This window comes from Pseudovirgaria hyperparasitica (assembly GCF_010093815.1).
Source record: "Pseudovirgaria hyperparasitica strain CBS 121739 unplaced genomic scaffold EJ05scaffold_3, whole genome shotgun sequence".
Taxonomy (NCBI): Eukaryota; Fungi; Ascomycota; class Dothideomycetes; order Acrospermales; family Acrospermaceae; genus Pseudovirgaria; species Pseudovirgaria hyperparasitica.
In genome coordinates, this window is record NW_022985551.1 from 1828015 (window position 1) to 1846164 (window position 18150).

The following is an 18150-nucleotide window of genomic DNA, read 5'->3' on the forward strand; positions in this document are numbered from 1 at the left end:
GAGACTCGATAGGTTGGAATATTTGACAGACTTCAATAGGAAAGTAATCCGTCAGGTGTGCGCAGTTCGAAGTTGAAAGGAATACGGCAAGTCTATGATTTCATGAAATATTGGAGTGGTAAGCAAACTAGACGTCTGTCCGACATGGTGATTGTTTTCGTAAACACGCTCGGAGGTCGGGATGTCGGGGAAATCTGCGCTAGTCTGCATGAGGTAGCACTACTATATCTATTGATTCATGCATGCATCTACCTATTGATATGCATGGTAGTTCAGGCTTAATCGCCTTGCCGGATGAATTTTTATCCTTAATGTTTATACTATGGTTGCCCATGTATCTATGTAAACAACGGGTGTATGGTATCTCCTTCTCTAGGCTCTTCCTGAGAACCTCTTTTGCAAGTAGCCCACTCCCATCTCCTCATATTCCTTCCTAGTAACAACTTTATCCCTCAATGCCTCTCGATCCGCACCCAATCTCGCCCCTCCCAGCCAAGTCGACACAATTGGATCAGGTGCGCGGCTTACTCTCACCGGGTACTCCCTTGGCAGCAGCGTGCGTACCTCCTCGCTCAATCGCTGAACAAGCCCCGATATGAGCGTGTTTCCCCCTACGACAATGATATTGCTACACATCGCTGGCCGTAGGCCTTCTGGTAGAGCAGATAGAGATTGTACTATAGCTTCCGGGAGCCCTGCTTCCGGTATTCCAGTGTCAGTCGGATTGAATATGAGCTCTGGTGTGCGGAATCGCTCATTGGAGAGTGGGAGGATATCTTCGCGCAGCGCAATTTTACTTCGCGCAACTGCCGGTGCATGCGGTCTCACATATCCCTTCTTCACAGTCTCGTAGTCTGGCAGCACGAAGTCCAGCGTTGTTGTCTCGTCATACCTCCGCGTCGCAGCATCGTCTCTCGCACCGCCTGCCCATGTAAGATCCATATCTTTTCTGAAATCGTGAGATATGTATACAGATGCCTCTTTTGCATCGTTAAGCAGGTGTGTTTCTTCGATGACATTGAAGTGGCGGATAGAGGCTTGCTCCTTTAGGAAATTTGTAAGAAGTTTACCGCCCGGACTAAGGCGTCGAATCGCGGACTGAAGTGGAGCGGAGGAGAGTAGAGGGATGACGGTGGTATGTGAGTATGAGGTGTCGACCACCAGAAGCGACTGAATGGGCGCAACAGGAGGGGCAGGGGGAGTGGGAGACTGATTTGTGTAGATCGAGGAGATGTCATTGTAGGCATTCAGAGATGCCGCTAAGAAGCAGTCAGCTACGATTTGTGCAAGGTGTAAGAGAGAAATGAGTCAATTTGTACCCAGGCATCGGTGATAAGTGGCGAACTGGAAGTACTCAAATACCATCTCATCGGTATTGTTTTGCAGTGCCTCCATACAGTTGGGCGCTTCCGTCAGGATCAAGTTTGTATCCTTTGGGTCGACCTGAGCACCGTTCAGCCATCCTCCTCTTGACGCTGCTTTCGTGGCCGTACCTTGAGCTTCGCGCTATGGTCGAAGAACGAATGCTCCCAGATGGCCTTTTGGGCTTCCCAGTTGACGACAAAGCCTTTCTGTACTGGCCTCCGATATGCGAGCTCGCCGAAATCATTGCAGTTTTCTAGCTGTGAGCCGATGTATGTCGCTCGGTCGCGTGCGCTGTGTGCGATAGTATTTTGTATTATGGAACAGTCTGTTGGCTTTGGGTCTGGGCTTGAATAACCAGCTTTGATGGTGTAGGCGCCATTGTCGAGAACGAACGTCTTTGCCGCGAGGTCTGCTTGTGTATTTACTATAGACAGGCGAGGCGCCATAATTTGAGAGTGATGCAGTTGTAGCAGAGGCGTCAACGGGCTCAATGAAATGTGAAATGCGGGCACAACCTATCTGCCGCCACAGCAAATGTGGCGCAAAACCACTTAGAAGACTCTAAATCACGGGACAGCGCGTTTCTCTCGCGCGTGATAGCTTACGCAACCGGGAGTCCTATCATCTATTGCGTAGGTTCACTGCGTTCGAACAACAGCTTCCAAGATGCCACGGGAGCGCTCAGAAACCGTCCATCTGTGGTATACGGCAGTCTATGAGGCTATCCAAGAGATACCGGAGGGTAGAGTGACATCGTATAGCCACATAGCAAAGCTGTTGGGAAAGCGTACGTCTCCTTTGTATGTATCGCTTCAACATTTTCGCTAACCCAAAAGTAGCTGAGCGTAGAAGGTTCATATCATCTTTCAGTTGACACAATATTACTGCTGACATGCTACCAATAAAGACAAGTCGGCATTTGTCTAAAACATCTGCCATCGCAAGAAGGCAGCTCGGAGTACCACGATGGCAATGTGCCCTGGCAGCGGGTGATTAACGCCAAGGGCGAGATAAGCCCAAGGTAAGCAATGTCGGACCAAGCCGGAAGCATGGAGCTGATACGATACTCAACAGAGGGCCTCACGGTGCTACCCGACAAGCTGCGGCGTTAAGACGGGAGCACGTGGATGTGGATCAAGACAGCATGGGCGTGTTCTCTGTTGACTTTAGTAAATACGGATGGTGAGATGTCTCTTGAGCACCACGACGTCCTGTCCGGGAAAGTCTTGCATTGACCAGATCAGGTTCCCAGACATCTTGCCAAGCGAAGAATTCGACGATAGTGACGATACTGAGAACGAGTTGGAAGATGCTGGCGTAGCAGCGTGACATGACCATAGCAAGTTAATGGCAATGACGTCTAGATATGATGGCTCCTCTTTGATGGATGTCCCTGTAATCGTGTTATCTTGTAACAAAGGGATGGCGCAAGTGGCGTTTGAAGACCGTTTGCATACGGAAGCAACACTTGTATTAGCGCAGAGGACAAAGCTAGAGGTTGAAGGTAATAATGCTGCGGCCAATAGCACATGCATCGAGGGAAACGCATGTTGGCAGAAGTGAATGATACGCGAAACAAAGAGAGGGGTTAGGGGTTAGGGGCCATTTCGGCAAAACCCTCCCCCTTTGCTCCGATCAGACAGGCCCGGTGACTTGTGACTCCGCCAAGACCCTTCACAGCCATGGAGAGCTCCTCATCATCCCCCGACTAAGAGACCGACTTGTCCAAGACAACCTCCGTCATCCCTCCAATGCCACCACCGCCAGCTGCATCGTGATCGCGACTACATGTACGCACTTCCGACCGAGGCGTTCGAACAACAGCCGTCATGCTGCATGCACGCGCCGTCACAGCCTAGACAGCTTGCCAATGAATGAGCAACTTGCGGCGCGGGATGGCGCCACGGGCTGGATGTTTGGCTTCTGGCTGTAGGCTTATCAGTGATCAGTGCACCGCTGAGATCCGGGGTAGCAAGATAGAGCAGCTCTTCACTCATTCTTAGTCGTGGTTGCTAACAATAACAACAACAGCTCTAGGTACTTGTACTCATACATAGCTTGGTTACCTGCTCCAGCTCCTCTCCTCAACACTTCTACCTATCAACATCCTTCTTTCAGGCGTATCCGTTCCAGAACAGCTTACTATCCGCCACAGCCACCTTCCATAAACCCCCGGACCCATCTTTGACTCAGCTTTGTTCGACTCATCTAAGACGAGTAGCAGCTGCCTCCCTGTGACACACTCTCACTCTGTGCCAACTACTTCACTCTCACCTCTCCGTCTTCCGTCATCTACTTCTTCATCGCTTTCTCCTACACTTCTTCTCCTGTCTATTCCCGTCGACCATTAATACTATACCATACTTTTGTCCGACGTCTAATCTCCTACCATACCCGTCCGTACAGAGATCGGAATAATGGCCAGCAAGCAAACCTTCTCTACTCACGACCTTCGAAGTGCTGCCACCGAAAACCAACGCAGCACTCTTGATCAGAAGCGCAAGTGGGCTCACGGTTCAGCATTCGGACCTGGTCGTCTTACTACTGACGTTGCCCACGCTCGACCGGCACGTCCCGATAACAGGTACGCACTCTATTGTCGCATACATCCTGTAACCAAACCTAATGTCGCATACAGAGAACCGAGCGGCGTGCGTCGCGATGGCATAGCTGTTGCCACCTTCAAGGCTCGCTCGCGAGAGGGCCGCAAAGCCGACATCAATGAATACTATGATAGTGGAGACTCGTCTGCACCTGAGGAGGTCGATGAGGCGTCTGCAGCTCCAGAGCCAGACGCCGAGGTCGCCTACTCGTTTGACGCCGCCAGCGGACCCAGCCACGGAAGTCAGATCCTGAGCGCCGCTTTGGCAAAAGCGGTTGAACGATACGAGGTTGTGGCGACCGATAAGCTCGTCAGAGAAGAGTATGAGGTGCTCGGTAGTGACGGCGAGCCCGTAGTGAAGGCGAAGGGCAAGGGCAAAGCAATGAAGCCGCCACAATCTGCTCCCGAGGCTGCTGCTGATGAAGACGACTTCGAGCTGATCTAAGCTTAGAGCAAACTTCGACAGCATTCCTAGGTGAGAACATGGTTTTGGGTTTTCGGGTCCGCAAGGTCACTGGCGTTTGCTCTAGCGACTTCATCATCTCTTCGACGGGCGCGATTTGATTGTGCTTTTGGGGTTGGGCTGCATCACGAGAGGAGCATTGGGACACGGCGCTCTTTGAGGACTTGAACAGCTTCGTGGCTGGGGAGTTTTTACATCCGAACGTCTCTGCTGCATGCATGTTACTCTAGTCCTTTCACAAATCTTATAATCCTGCTGCGGACCTTTCGATCTTGACATGACGCTACATATATCGAAGCATTCATTGCTTGAGCATTCTAGCCAATGGCGAAGGCCGAGGTCTGTACCTAATTCGGGATGGCGCAAGGCTGGTGCCCAAGCTACAGGTAGTTAGAACGCCCCAAGCAACGCGCGTACGTCATTATACCACGATCCGGGCAACCTTCTGCATTATTCCAGTCCGATCAGCACTGTAGGAACTCCATCATAATCCTCTACATATGGGACCTGCAAGCATCTGCATTTACTCCAACTCGCATATGAACGCGTCCTACCCTGCGACATACACCAGTCCCTAATTCCCTATTCACCAGGTTCCTGCCAAGTGGTGTTGGTAAACTCCGCTCCTTCTCGTCATCAACGCGCCGGACAGCATTCACACTCTTTGACACACATATCTGGCCTGACGCCGTTTCACTCGCTCTGAGACCTTGTCCAGCTCACTGTTTATCGCATTTTCTCCCCGAGTATATCAAACACTAATCAATACTCTTATCTCCTCACCTTTACTATGGCAGAGGTCTTGCACCCACCAGAGGAGAAGCCTGTCCCACCACAGCGTCCAAGCCTCCTTACGCGAAAGACGAACGCTGAGCATCCACATATTCAGCGACCGCCCGCACCCAATGCACGCCCTCAATGGGTTCTCCACGTACAGGCTCATTTCTGGCGCTCTCTAATGTCAATTGGGATGCTACTTCATCGTCTAGCTCCACCTCGGCCGCCAAAGCCTAGTTTCTCGAGAACCATTCAAGCGACCATATCTCCGAACACAGGGCATTTTCAACTACACTTCTACGTTCCGAACGACTATGTACTGCAACAGCGTTTGCGCCGAAAGAGATTCCCCGTGGTTGTCAACTTCCACGGGGGAGGGTTCACACTTGGGACCGCATCAGATGATGCTAGATGGGCACAATGCGTTGTCAGTCAGGTTAATGCCGTGGTCGTAGCGGTGGACTATCGTCTTGCACCTGAGCATGCTTTCCCAACACCAGTTGAGGACGGGGTTGATGCTGTGAAGTACATCACTGAGCATTGTGAGGATCTCCTCATCGACCCTGATCGCATGGCCATTAGTGGTTTCTCTTCAGGCGGCAACATGACGTTCACTGTACCTTTACGCATGCAAGAAGAGACAATCATGGTTCCAGAGCGTTCTGTCGAGCCTGATAGTAAAACGGACCTCACGCTACCCGCCAGCGCTGGTAGCGACGATTCACCGCAAGATTCGTACTCGTCGAGGACATCTAAAAAGAAGCCCCTCAGCATTCGGAAGTCCATGGAGACCCGGCGCAAATCCAAGGACCTTTTCATAATTTCCGAATCGCACCAGCTCAAGATCAAAGCTCTCTGCGCATGGTACCCACCGACAGACTACACAGTCACGCGAGAAGAGCGACGTGCCACTTGTCTTCGCAAGGACCAGGAGCTACCTGCTATGTTCACCAACTTATTTGATGAGTCATATCTGCAGCCTCCTACGCTTGATATGGCGCACCCGTATCTTTCACCGGGCAAAGCCCCGACGGACATGCTCGCCAAATTACCCGAGGACATTATAATGTATACTTGCGAGTGGGATATGCTTCTTGCTGAAGGCGAGAAAATGCGCGATCGGTTGCGCAACGACTTCGGCAAGAACGTGAGGTATCGCATGGTACCAGGCGTGCCTCATGGATGGGACAAAGCACCAAACCCATTGAAGGTCACGCCTGGTGTCTGGGACCATTATCTCAATGCTTGCAAAGACCTGAAAGAGGTGCTGCGGACGCCAAAGGGCGCGAAGCCGAGGAGGTTCTCAACTTTCATGAGTGTATAGATAGACGCATATATAGAGCAGGGCATGGCGGTTCGGTTTGTTTGCATAAGCATTTGCGCGGCGTTTCGGGTACAACATCCAGAGAGATGTTGCTTCTTTGATCTTTCTGTCAACACGGAGACATATTACTACCTATCCTTGTCAATATCACTGTTATTTCTCTGACCGCGGTAGAGTTTCGTGGAACGTCAAAAGTCTGCATTCCTGGAATTTCGAATTTGAACGGATATGCCGCTGTACATCTCGATCTATATTTGACAGCCGAAAAGCAAGCACTCGTCTAGTCTTCCTGTCCATTTATCGTTTTAACATACAACGCGCATTGTGACGCATTTGCAAAGGCTTCGACCAGATGCTGCTGTTGTGCATACCACCCACCTCACCTCAGCATTCAGCCCAATCTTCCTGCCTTGGCTAGCATAGATCACCAGCATAGCATAGCATAGCATAGCATAGCATAGCATGTTCCGCGGTGAGGATAGCTGTGAAAAGTCGTATTCATGTACTCATCAAGCTCTCATCTACCCAACGCCAGAGTCCTTTTCCTAAAAGCCCCTACGTGGATCTCGGGACACAAACACTAACCACTAATTGTTACACCCGTGCTGCGCATATATGCACGCACACGACGTATTGTGGAGTCTGGCTGCATTGTTGTCGTATCCTTGGGCTTTTCATAATTCGTTGAAGAGAGAGAGAGAGTGTGTGTGAGAGAGAGCAAACAGTGAGGAAAATAATTCCATTTGACAATCAAGAAAATAACATTCCGAAAGTGTTAAAAAGTTGGGCCGACTGACTACGTAGGTAGACCTCCTACTTGAGCTGTGAACGCCGAAATATGGATTGCAAGTCGCTGGCTGGTTTTTTCTTCGGGTTTCTCCCCCTGCCCTCCTTCCTTTTCGTAAACTAGAGTTCATCATGTCCAGCCATGTCCACGGCGTTTTCATTACCACCTTTCAACGGTGACTAACCACCCATCTCCGAGAACCTTTCCATCCCCTGCAACGCCACCCCATACCACGACACTCGAGCTATCACTTTCCTGGCTCGCGACCGCGAATTGACCCCGGCTCCCGATCCCTTTGCCCCTGCCATCCAGACTGCGGCCCTCGGGCCTGACATCTCCATCTTTATCAAGATACAGATAACGGACCTCCGCCCACGCGCTCCCATCCGCACTACTTCCCGGTCTCTCAGCGCTCTTGGTTGCTGCTGCGCTAGCACTGCGCATCCGACTGGCTGCCGCGTCTTTGATCCCTGCTGCGGTGTTCATGGCTGCAGGGAGTGCGTATGTCCATACATCGTCAAAGTATGCGACGGGTGAGCCGGGTGCGGCGCTCGTTTGGCCGCCGATGAGAAGGAGGTGGCGTCGGCCTTGGCCGGTGGTGATTGTGGCCAGGCCCGCATGTGTACGTTCGCGCGGGCCGAGACCGTTGATATACGGGTGCGAGTGCCAGGGGCGGGCATGTAGGGGCGTGGATGCGTCGGAGGTGCTGCTGGACGGGGCGGGGGTTAAGACGTTTGTAAGGGAGAAGGAGTCAATGCCACCGCCGAGATGCTGTGTACCGTCGTAGCCGCCAAAGCGGAAGAGAGTTTGAGACGCCACTGCGAGGGAAGACCCGGTCCGGGCCGGAGCAGGTGGTGAGGGGAGTTGCCTCCAGGCGCGGGTACGGATATCGAAGGCCCAGGCATCGGAGAGGAGGGAATTATCGGCGAGAGAGCGTCCATTGGCGATGATGAGAGTACCCCAGGAATCTTTTTCGGGGACATCGGGGACCTTGAGCGATATCATTAATTGATGTATGCTTGTGAATGTTAGAGTTGAGGAAACTCACTGTCTTCGCTGGGTCCATAGGTGTCTGCGGTAATGGATCATGTACGTTCTGCTTCAGCTGTGGACCAGGCTCGTCACTGCTTGCAGCACCATGGAGGCTCCTGGTGGGTGGAGCGGTGCCATCAGCTGGATCTAAAGCTGACCATGCTTTGATTGTGGTGTCAAACACCCAAACTCGTCCCGGGTACGCGCTATCCACAGCCTGTCCCTTCTCGTCTTCGCCTCCGTAGATATATATGTTGTCTCCGACCACGACAGCGCTGTGTCCCTTTCTGCTTGCAGGTATAGCTCCTGTCTGACTTTCCAAAGCTGCACCTTCCCGTAGTGTTTTCGCTCTAGCTTCGATATTTGTGACTACGTCTCGTCAGCCTTACTACCATTTTACCATGAAAGTGACCCACAATCAGCATCAAGAACTCCACCACTTGGCAAGATGATCATATACATGTCATTATCTGCCAAAGCTCCGCCTGCACTCTCTCCTCCAAAGATATAGGCGCGGCCCTTGACGACTGCAAGAGAATGGCCAGCGCGATTGACCGGCGCAGATGTGACATTGGCAAATGTCGCCTTGAGTGAGGCATGGCCAGACGTCACACCTTTAGCGAAATTGACAGCGCCTTGTAACATAGACGAGCCAGTGTTCATGGCGCCTTGGGCTGCAGAATTGACTTTTGGATTGGAGGAGAGCTTCGACTGGGCGTCGGAGACGACTTTTTCGAACTTCGACTTGAAAGACTTCATGATTGGCGTATGAACGATGCGATTTCTTGTGGACTGTAAAGTGGCAGCCAGGATAACTTAAGAGATTGAAGGAAACTTGCGAGCAAGGCAGAGCTGAATGAGCTGATGCGAACTGGTAGAGCAGGGCTGAAGGGTGACGTAGCGCGGGGGCCCTAAGGCGTTCCTGGCTGCGCCTCAGCTGCACAGACGTTGATGCACGCGACCGGATCGCGGCTTGAAATATCAATGAGTGAATTATATCATAGTATGGAACATCAGCAGAAGTCCTCTGAACTTCAATGCCTCTATATAATCAGCAACTACCGTCCGAATGATCATTATACCTATCCACGTGTCCCTCGTAACAACATGATCCGCTCCTAACTCCTTTGATTGACAATGCGTTCTTGTCCAATTGTCCCATATTATTATCAAATATTCGGTGAAAGCTGGTCATATTTTACACATGCTTCGATAGTCTCAACAGATGCCTGTAACAGACTTCTTGCTTCGAGACCAGCCCATACTTTGAGCATGGAGAAATCTCCACCTCGTAACATCGAAGAACCTGATTGAGCGCCCAGTTGTCGAAGGATCGGGAGAGCACTTAATGAGTTTCAGTATGCAAAATCTTCCCACAATGTTATTACGAGACTTACCCTGCAAATAAATCTAGGTTCGGATCTAGATTTCTCCCAATGCCTTCCAGAAGCAGAATACTCAGGACGACATTCACGAAATCGCCCTCAAGCCTAACATGATGCCCACGCACCATGCTCAGCACTTCATTCAAAATGTCACCAATCTTAATCTTTCCCAATGCGAAAGTTCGACTCTTGACGCCTAGCACAAGATGCTGCATCCTAAGTGCAAAGACTTCTTTGTCTAAGACCGCCTCGGGTTGCCGACAACGTTCGACCATCAAATGTCCGGCCTTGTAGCCATCGAATTCTGCGACGGCTTTGAAGAGATCCAGGAAATTTGCCCTGTTCGTTGCGTTCAGCTCGGTTACTAGACCAGTGTCAATGAAGATCAGCTGTGGTCGGTATCCTTCGTTGTCTATCTGTGCTAGCTGTTTCGTCCACTCGGCCTTGTTCTTCTTGTGTGGCCGAAGACGACTTAGCACTTCTTCTGTCACATCAGTAGACTCCTGAGGGGTAGATTTGGCCTGCTTGCTGAACTTGGGAACATCGAGCTGCTCCGGCTTGTAGAAACGGACCATGATGTTTCCAGGGTGGAGATCGGCGTGAATGAAATTGTCGATGAGGACCATAGTCAGAAATGCGTCCAAGCCCTCGTCTGCAATGTCCTTCTGAAACACTCCACCGCCGTTCTCGAGAAAGTCGCTCAACGGGATGCCGTGGGCAAACTCTTCGATCAGGACTTGTCGTGTGGTGTAGTCTGTATACGGGTAGGGGAACCAAGCCGTAGTTCGGTTCGCGAAGTTCTTACGGAATACCGTGAGATTGGCCGATTCTATGCGCAGGTCTAATTGTAGCTTCATCATATTCCCAAAGACCCTGACCTCATCCGGGAACGAAAGCCATTCCATTCCAGGCAGTACATTGATAATACTAGCGAACGCGCCCATGATCTTGATATCTCGTTGCACTATCTTATCGATGCCCGGATGCAGAACTTTGATGGCAACGTAGCTTGATGGCTTCCTCTGCGGGACATGCTTGAGCGTGACATCAACACCTTTCCTGAACCTTTGTCTAAGATTAGGCTCATCGAGATCCACGTCAGGAGGAACCGTCAGATCGTCTTTGAGTTTAGCCTTGTAGACCTGTGCGATCGCTCCCACCCCTAGAGGCTTCTCATCAAACTCCTCGAATATATCTTCAAATGATCGACCACCAAATGCTCTTTCTATAGTCTTCTTGGTACTCGCCATCGAGTGTGCTGGTGCATCTGAATGTAGACTCGACATTACCGCACAGAGTTCGTTAGGAAAGATATCTGTCCGTGATGCTGCCCATTGACCAAGCTATGGTCTCGTTAGCTTTCAATTGCACTCCATCTGGTCTTGAGACTTGACCTTTATAAATGCAGCTCCCGCTCTTTCCATGGACTTAACCAGGAACCAGTACCAGAAAAGCGTCCCGGACCGCTCATTATCTCTATCCTTCCGCCTTTTTCCAAACCATATCGCTGGAATCGTCGCGATCACTGGGACGAATATGACAACCAAATGCAAGAATCGAAACGCCGTACATATCGGCTCCCAAATATAATAGTCCACAAAGTAATATATCGTTCTCCGATACTTCTTCGAGTTCTGGAGAGGTTTCGGCACCTGCTTCTTCAATTCCTCTCTTGATGCTTTGAGCATGAGCTCCTCGCCGGTCTGCCCATCTTCCGGGTCATGATCGCTTATGTCAACGAATGCAAGAGGACTGAGAGATGCAACAAAGGCAGTCTTGCCGTATGGTGGTTTCGGCGGCCTCTTGAAATGCTTGAAGGGGCGCTGAAGCACGGAATACTCTTTGAAGAGGCGTCGCGTCGTTGTCGGAGTTGCATTGCGGGTGCAAGAGGTCAGCGCAGGGCGGAGACATGCGCTACTGAAGAGGAGCACTGTCCTCATAGTAGCTTTGCATGGGGGTATATGGCTGGCGACACTGATGGAGGTCTTGATGCATTGGGTCAGAGTTAGAGCATGTTCGACCGAGTCACGACGTCATTCTTGGCAGCCAGATGAATGTACCCATCCGGATATAATGAGCTAGCCGAGCTTTGTCCGAGGAACTCCTCAACGTTCACGTTGTTGCATTGCATCGGATATCAATAAAGAGAAAACTTCTGAAGATAGACTTTATGGATATAAACGTCAAAACGTATTGGAAACAATCATCCCAATCAAGGTATGGCCACCGCTAAATACACTGTACATAATCTGAATATCTACGCCGTAATAAATCCTTCCCAGTTCTCGAGAGCCGCCCGCGTCTCTTTCTCATACAGCGGAATCCCGCCAGCGTAATTCAATTGCTCACGGGGCTTACCAGGAATGTTGGCACCCATATACCAACTATCTGCAGTCGGGAAAAGAGTCTTGTTGCTGATCTGTGTGACGTTCTTGTGCCACTTCTCCTCGGCATCCTTCGTGGGATTGATGTACGTGATATTTTCTTTGGACGCCTTCACGATAGCATCGACGATCCAGTTACCTTGTGCCTCTACACAGCTAGGTCCGTTGCTAAATGCTGTCGGGCCATGTGCTCCATACAGGAACATGAGGTTAGGGAAGCCAGCACAAGTCATACCTAGATATGTGTAGGTTCCCTTGGCCCAGCGTCGACTCAGGTCCACGCCATGAACATCCTTGAGACCCATGGTCATCATACCACCGGTGACAGAATCAAAGCCAGTCGCAAGAGCGATGATATCAAATTCGCGGTGTAGGCCATCGTAGGTCTCGATACCAGTCTTCGTGAACCTCTTAATGGGAGTCTCTCTGACGTCCACAACCTCATTGGTCGGCTTGTCCATCTGCTCGTAGAAATCCTGTTCCAACGATGGACGCTTCACGCCAAACGCATGGCGCTTCTTTAACGGTGCAAGAATGTCACGCTTCTTGGGGTCTGTGATGCGAGCGCGAGTCTTCTTAGCCCAGAAGTTGTAAGCTTCATCATTCGCCTTGGCATCGTACAGCATGTCTGCATAGGTAGCCAGCCAGAATTCGAAGCCACCGTTGTCCCACAGCTTCTGGAAAAATGCCTCACGCTCTTCGGGCGTGTCATCAAAGGTGTTCTTGTCACTAAAATCATACTGGAACCCTGCGAAGGTCTTCATGCGATCCTCGAAGAATCTAGGATATTCACCCTTGCGCTTCATCTGGTCTTCAGGAGTCAACGGCCGTTGTACCATTGGCAAGCATAGGTTGGGCGTACGTTGGAACACTGTAACGGTGGCTCCCTCGCGTGATGTCTCTTGAGAGAGCTGTATGCCGGTCGATCCAGTGCCGATGACAGCAACGCGCTTTCCCTTGACGTCTACACCTTCTTCCGGCCAAAAACTTGAGTGGTGAATGATGCCTTCGAATGTGTTGAGGCCCTTCCAGTCGGGAAAGTAGCGCTTAGCAGCGAAGCCTGTTGCAAGGAGCAAATATCTTGCTGTTGCTTGGCGACCATCCTCGGTCTTGACGTTCCATTTGTTAGACTTCTTGTCAAACTCAGCACCTGTGACACGAGTCTCAAAAGCTGTGTCCTTCCTGATCTGAAGCTGCTTATCCACGTGATCGAAGTATCTTCGGAGCTCAGCCCAGCCGGGATATCGTTCGCTCCAGGTCCAGGTCTATTTGTATTTATTAGCTCAAGCCTGCGACAGCTATTGAAACACCATAGTACCTCGTAAACCTCAGGTATCGAGTATTCGTAAACAGGGACTTGCGAGTCGACACGAGCACCAGGATAGCAGTTCCAATGCCAGATGCCTCCAAGATCCTTGCCAGCTTCGTAGATCTTGCATTTGAAGCCTTGCTGGCGAAGCTTGTGCATGAGGTAGATTCCACCGAAGCCAGCTCCTACTATGAGGACATCAGTTTCCAATTGCTTCGCGTAAGTATCATTGTCGTCGCGAACGGGGTGCCCATTTGTAGCGCCAATGTCAGTGCGGAAACAAACCATTGTGGAATACTTGAGGGTCAGGCTGCAGGTGACATACTCGACAGATGGGGTCAGAAGTCAATATATAGTTTATCGCCATAGGTCCAGGGTGGATGCCGCACAAGCCAGTGTGTTCATACTACCGGCAAATCGACCAACCCATGGCACAGCCTACTATGATGAAGCCGACACACGCATCGGTGACCAAGTATATGACGAAAGTGAGATATTACAGCTCTTCCGCCGATCGTATAGCAGATGTACGCCACTTCTTCTGATCACTGCAATCAAGTTTGCAACCGACCATCAAAGAGCAAGCATCTCGATCTAGGGTCTTGTTCCGTATCACATTAGCGAGTCGTGAATATGGATGGGATGACTACTATGGTATCCAGGGTGATAGATTTTAGCGTGTCAAAATCTTGTCTTTTTTGTCCATGCTTGTTTAAGGGTAATATTCACAGGTTAGGAGCTAGACTACTATAGGTCATGAGAAGTGGTCTGATCAGAAAAAAATCTTTAAACTCGGTCGTAACTCAGCTGAATAAGCTGATTGGGGTCCTTGTTGTCACGCGAATATCTACACGCTGATTATCATAGTATCGTCCGTTTGTCCGTAACCTTGAAACGCATGCTTTCTCCGGTTGTGTGGAAGAAGGCAAGGTATCTTGGAGTCTTGGACGATTGTAAGACGTCTTGTGTAGCATTGTCCTCTGGTACAGCTCGGTATGTCGAAGGTGATTGACATGTAAGAGATGCACACGATGTCTTGATTGGCTGCTGAAGTTGGAACTGGGCGGTATGTGAAGTCAGACTAAGGGAACAAGACAGGCGGAGTAGCTATCATTTGCATGTGGGGAAAACAGACCCGGGATGCGGGGTATTCTTCTGTTTGCGGGACAGGAATAACTGACATGATCTTACAAGGGATGTTAGCCGAGACAGCATCATGAATAAGGGGCTTTTCCGCTCACGCTTGGATGGGACGCGGGCGTGGAGACGCATCCATCCGTAGACTGTCTTCTCCACAGCCTTGTGTATTCACTTTGCCTCGAACTCATCAATCTTCCAAAGGATATGCCAATCAAGCTCTCGATTTGTTCGGCTTACTAGCTGAAGTATACCACAAATGGTTGACGCTTGAATGTAGGAAATTTCAAGCTAGCAATAAGAATAGATCGGACCAGAGTCGTATCTAATGATACTTACATCACTTGTGCTAAAGTCTGTAGATACATCCCCTTGGCCGGTGGACCTCGGTACGTTTGCATTGAAGTATACGCTGGATATGACTAGATACATATAATGCTAGAGCTGGGGTGGCATGAGTATATAGTACCATTGTGAAGTATGAACGTAAATACCCCCAAGTGCACTTCTTTATTCCTCGCGTGCGCCTTTCTATATGCCTCCTGCGGCGAACGAGAAAGCCTTGAAAGTTGACTTTGAGGAATCCGACTGCCTCATGTGAACTTAGAGATCATCTCAATATGATTCTTGGAAAATCCTCTGTATTGGCACAAGGGCTCTAGATTTCTATCGCATCATCTTGGCTGCAGAATCCAACCCAATGTCTTACCGTCAAGTAGCGAGGAGCAAATACGTGGAGCCTTCGGCGTTGTGGACCCGTCGAGGGTCTATTTGTTAGCAATGGATCTAGTTCCATGAGTCACACAGAAACATACGTATGCTGTAATGGATAAGAATTAAAAGATACGCATACGACGCCTCCAAAATGAGTAGCTACAAAGAATATCAACGAGACGATAGGCTACCAACGAAGGAAGTGCCTAGTTCCACAATGAGGGCGTCCGTAACGGGGAATGTGTAATGTGAAATGTGAAATGGGAAAAGTAAACATGAGAAAAATCCAACTACGCTTTTGTTTTCCATCTTCTTTCGCTTGCCAAGAACTCCATCAGCGCCAGCCCTAGTAAATAATGTCAGGCACCTTCCTCTTGAAATCCTAAGTTCGTGGCTTTGATAGCCAACGCTTCCAGGAGATAAAAGTGCGTTTTTGGAAAGCCAAGAGGACCCATTGTCGAGGCTTTATGTCGTGGAACGGTAATATCCAGCATTCTCAGGTGTAAGTAATAGCAATCTCACGGCAGAGTAATCCCAAGGCATCTAGGTAGCCATGTTGAATGTAGCATACCTGAAAGGCTCAATAGGCCATTCTTGAGCTGGAAAGGTGATAGAGCAGGCTGGTGAGACGCAAAAAAGGCGATGGGAGGATTTGAACACCCAGACGTTGAGGCTGGCGCGATTGATATTGTACCGGCGAAGTTTTCAGTGTGTAAGGTAGGCTTGGTGATGGATGGTATTTTCGAGTTGAAGGCAGTTATTGAACCGTCTCACAATCCAGAAATTGCGACATGTCAGATGGCATTGATCTTGTGGAACATGTCATGCAACTCTTGGTCCTCCTGAGCCTGAGCCTTTTCAGCCTTACTGAGGGCTTTCTTGCGGCGCTTTTCGATAGGCTTGGAGTATGAACGAGCCTCATGATCGGCGATACGGTACAAAAGCATGTCCTTGGTTCCGCCGGTTGGGCGGCCGATCTCGCGGCATCGTGCCTTCAGTGCTGGAATAGTCATTCTCTCATCACTAACGTAGAGACGATTGACCATCTGCAACTTCTTGCCCCTATTGTTGATCCCCTTCTTCTTGCATAGATGTCGGAGATCCTCCACTGACATGTCCTCTCGCGGGTCGATGACTCTCTCATCGTCATCTGAGCCTATCTCATCGTCGGCAGCCACCTGCTTGCCTTTGTCTCTTGCAGCACGTACCTTGATGTGGTGGGCGAACATTGCGGCCTTAGCCTCAGCTGCCTTATTCAACCGCATCTCAGTCTCTTTCTTGAGACGTTCTTCTTTACGATCCATGGCCTTTACAGTACGCATCTCCTTGAGACGCTTGGCCGTTGCCTCTTGAGCCTCTTGTTTCTTGATTGCGGCCGCCTCGAGTGCTAAGTTCTTGCGTCTTTCGTTCTCAGCTGCTGCAACTCGAGCGTCTCGCTCAGTCTTGACTCTCTCGGGCTCGTCGTGAACATCGACTGGGATGCAAGCAGTGCCATTTACAAGGCCATTGTATCGGTCGTAGCAAGCTTTCGCAGAATACTTGGAAGTAGGCACTTCTTTACGCATTGCCGTGGCAACCATTCGAAATCGTTTATCACGAATCCGTTTGAATGCAGCGTAAATCTCTTCATTTACTTTCTGGTATGCCTTCATAAGTTCTTCGTCCTAGTAACATGTGATCAGTATCAGCTTGGCTTTTTATCAGTCTGGTGACTCACATCTTCAGCAGTCCATTCGACAAGTTCTCGTTCAAGGAGCTCGTCATATTCATTTTCTTGGGCACGCAAGACCCTAGTATAGCGACCAGTAATACTGGTAGTCGAATAGACAGTTCGGCCGTCACGCGCGAAAGCGTCAACTACTTGTTTGTCCGAGTAGCCCATGTTTTTCATCCATACCAGCATGGCATCATCATCATCGGCTTGTGTATTGATAGCTTTGGGTGCCGCAGCTCGGCCTCCTTGGACACGCATAAGCTGCCGTTTGCCATTAGCACCTTCCTGGTAGACCGACATGAAGGTGAAGTCGATTGCAGAGTCAGTCTCGACACCGTTATTCCCCTGATCGACATCATGTGAGCTTTAATCATAGTCTGAACGATGTGTCGAGTGACTTACGTGAACCTCGCCGTTCTCATCATCATTACGCGTGCGGAGTATTACTAGAGACAAGTCAGGAGATGCAAAACTGGCTGGAAGGAACCTCTGACCTGGCAAATCGACGGCAGGGTTCTTGCGACGACCACGGTTCTCGACTGGTTCAGCTATCGGCCTCTCGTCGTCATACTCATCGTAAAAGTGGAGGAAATCCGACATGCTGATGAATTGTACTTATCGTACCCAAAGGACAATAGCAATGGGAAGCAATGGAAAGGCCTATTGAAGAGAGAGTTGCCGTTGCGATTTCAGGACGGAGCGTCACAAGATATGAGAAACGATGGATTTGCGGTGAAATTTTTCAGCTTATTAGCAAAGTTTCGTTGCTGGGTGACAAAGGTTTTTGGGTGACGCAAGGTGAATGACGTGTTCTGGCTAAAAGGTCAGGAGAACTGTGACCCTCTGATGTAAACTGAAACCGTGATTGGTCTTCTGGGGGCTCAAGAAGGGATTTGATACCCATGTGATAACTGCAGTGATGCGTTGCTCCAGAGAGATCTAGTGCTTGTTCAGTTCTCCGATCGTGTTCAATTGTTGAGCATGTATATGTTGTGGTGCATATTATGAGCTGTGCTGTTTAGAGCGGAAGATTGAGGACATGAAACAGTGGACTTTGCCAATTTCGTGATGTTTGCGAATTCAACTTGCAAAGATGTGGGAAGACAAGTGATAGATATATATCTGATATAAGAGAGAAGGGGATCGAGCGTTGATAG

The 18150-nt window shown here is 49.9% G+C and overlaps 8 protein-coding genes across 8 annotated transcripts; 3 read left to right on the top strand and 5 right to left on the bottom strand.

Annotated features, from left to right (window-relative positions):
• Window positions 1–270: 270 nt before the first annotated feature.
• EJ05DRAFT_530822 (actin-related protein-like protein 6) lies at window positions 271–2043 on the bottom strand. Its single transcript, XM_033748988.1, has 3 exons — window positions 1494–2043; window positions 1320–1443; window positions 271–1259 (listed from the first exon to the last, which is right to left on the bottom strand). The coding sequence occupies exons 1-3, from the start codon at window positions 1809–1811 to the stop codon at window positions 373–375; spliced, it is 1329 nt and encodes a 442-aa protein (XP_033603752.1). The 5' UTR covers window positions 1812–2043; the 3' UTR covers window positions 271–372.
• EJ05DRAFT_508475 (putative 6-O-methylguanine DNA methyltransferase) lies at window positions 1995–2922 on the top strand. The gene is made up of 5 exons (XM_033748014.1): window positions 1995–2152; window positions 2205–2217; window positions 2273–2386; window positions 2440–2547; window positions 2610–2922. The coding sequence occupies exons 1-5, from the start codon at window positions 2032–2034 to the stop codon at window positions 2692–2694; spliced, it is 441 nt and encodes a 146-aa protein (XP_033603753.1). The 5' UTR covers window positions 1995–2031; the 3' UTR covers window positions 2695–2922.
• Window positions 2923–3572: 650 nt separating this feature from the next.
• On the top strand, window positions 3573–4816 carry EJ05DRAFT_258931 (uncharacterized protein). Its single transcript, XM_033740247.1, has 2 exons — window positions 3573–3949; window positions 4004–4816. Exons 1-2 carry the CDS (start codon window positions 3783–3785, stop codon window positions 4410–4412), a joined length of 576 nt encoding a protein of 191 aa, XP_033603754.1. The 5' UTR covers window positions 3573–3782; the 3' UTR covers window positions 4413–4816.
• A 584-nt stretch (window positions 4817–5400) lies between these two features.
• On the top strand, window positions 5401–6531 carry EJ05DRAFT_435517 (alpha/beta-hydrolase; the record flags this gene model as incomplete). The annotated part of the gene is made up of 2 exons (XM_033741702.1): window positions 5401–5856; window positions 5998–6531. 2 exons carry the CDS (start codon window positions 5401–5403, stop codon window positions 6529–6531), a joined length of 990 nt encoding a protein of 329 aa, XP_033603755.1.
• An 858-nt stretch (window positions 6532–7389) lies between these two features.
• EJ05DRAFT_473828 (uncharacterized protein) lies at window positions 7390–9156 on the bottom strand. The gene is made up of 3 exons (XM_033743478.1): window positions 8767–9156; window positions 8367–8719; window positions 7390–8308 (listed from the first exon to the last, which is right to left on the bottom strand). The coding sequence occupies exons 1-3, from the start codon at window positions 9107–9109 to the stop codon at window positions 7478–7480; spliced, it is 1527 nt and encodes a 508-aa protein (XP_033603756.1). The 5' UTR covers window positions 9110–9156; the 3' UTR covers window positions 7390–7477.
• Window positions 9157–9338: 182 nt separating this feature from the next.
• EJ05DRAFT_449566 (ABC1-domain-containing protein) lies at window positions 9339–11761 on the bottom strand. Its single transcript, XM_033742337.1, has 3 exons — window positions 11130–11761; window positions 9748–11078; window positions 9339–9694 (listed from the first exon to the last, which is right to left on the bottom strand). The coding sequence occupies exons 1-3, from the start codon at window positions 11673–11675 to the stop codon at window positions 9520–9522; spliced, it is 2052 nt and encodes a 683-aa protein (XP_033603757.1). The 5' UTR covers window positions 11676–11761; the 3' UTR covers window positions 9339–9519.
• Window positions 11762–11992: 231 nt separating this feature from the next.
• Window positions 11993–13716, bottom strand: EJ05DRAFT_497859 (FAD/NAD(P)-binding domain-containing protein; the record flags this gene model as incomplete). The annotated part of the gene is made up of 2 exons (XM_033746598.1): window positions 11993–13384; window positions 13438–13716. 2 exons carry the CDS (start codon window positions 13714–13716, stop codon window positions 11993–11995), a joined length of 1671 nt encoding a protein of 556 aa, XP_033603758.1.
• Window positions 13717–16073: 2357 nt separating this feature from the next.
• EJ05DRAFT_497860 (uncharacterized protein) lies at window positions 16074–17593 on the bottom strand (the record flags this gene model as incomplete). The annotated part of the gene is made up of 4 exons (XM_033746599.1): window positions 16074–16943; window positions 16997–17338; window positions 17396–17439; window positions 17488–17593. 4 exons carry the CDS (start codon window positions 17591–17593, stop codon window positions 16074–16076), a joined length of 1362 nt encoding a protein of 453 aa, XP_033603759.1.
• Window positions 17594–18150: the final 557 nt, after the last annotated feature.

Excerpts from the sequence above, each read along its gene's own strand:
- EJ05DRAFT_530822 (XM_033748988.1), bottom strand. The coding sequence starts at position 1,811 with ATGGCGCCTCGCCTGTCTATAGTAAATACACAAGCAGACCTCGCGGCA. Across the intron at positions 1,444-1,493 it reads ACCATAGCGCGAAGCTCAAG|GTCGACCCAAAGGATACAAA; the intron begins GTACGGCCACGA and ends AACGGTGCTCAG. Across the intron at positions 1,260-1,319 it reads CACTTATCACCGATGCCTGG|CGGCATCTCTGAATGCCTAC; the intron begins GTACAAATTGAC and ends ACTGCTTCTTAG.
- EJ05DRAFT_508475 (XM_033748014.1), top strand. The coding sequence starts at position 2,032 with ATGCCACGGGAGCGCTCAGAAACCGTCCATCTGTGGTATACGGCAGTC. Across the intron at positions 2,387-2,439 it reads AAGGGCGAGATAAGCCCAAG|AGGGCCTCACGGTGCTACCC; the intron begins GTAAGCAATGTC and ends GATACTCAACAG. Across the intron at positions 2,548-2,609 it reads GACTTTAGTAAATACGGATG|GTTCCCAGACATCTTGCCAA; the intron begins GTGAGATGTCTC and ends TGACCAGATCAG.
- EJ05DRAFT_258931 (XM_033740247.1), top strand. The coding sequence starts at position 3,783 with ATGGCCAGCAAGCAAACCTTCTCTACTCACGACCTTCGAAGTGCTGCC. Across the intron at positions 3,950-4,003 it reads CCGGCACGTCCCGATAACAG|AGAACCGAGCGGCGTGCGTC; the intron begins GTACGCACTCTA and ends TGTCGCATACAG.
- EJ05DRAFT_473828 (XM_033743478.1), bottom strand. The coding sequence starts at position 9,109 with ATGAAGTCTTTCAAGTCGAAGTTCGAAAAAGTCGTCTCCGACGCCCAG. Across the intron at positions 8,720-8,766 it reads TGGAGTTCTTGATGCTGATT|TCACAAATATCGAAGCTAGA; the intron begins GTGGGTCACTTT and ends GACGAGACGTAG. Across the intron at positions 8,309-8,366 it reads CTATGGACCCAGCGAAGACA|GTCCCCGATGTCCCCGAAAA; the intron begins GTGAGTTTCCTC and ends ATATCGCTCAAG.
- EJ05DRAFT_449566 (XM_033742337.1), bottom strand. The coding sequence starts at position 11,675 with ATGAGGACAGTGCTCCTCTTCAGTAGCGCATGTCTCCGCCCTGCGCTG. Across the intron at positions 11,079-11,129 it reads CGGGAGCTGCATTTATAAAG|CTTGGTCAATGGGCAGCATC; the intron begins GTCAAGTCTCAA and ends ACGAGACCATAG. Across the intron at positions 9,695-9,747 it reads AACCTAGATTTATTTGCAGG|TGCTCTCCCGATCCTTCGAC; the intron begins GTAAGTCTCGTA and ends AAACTCATTAAG.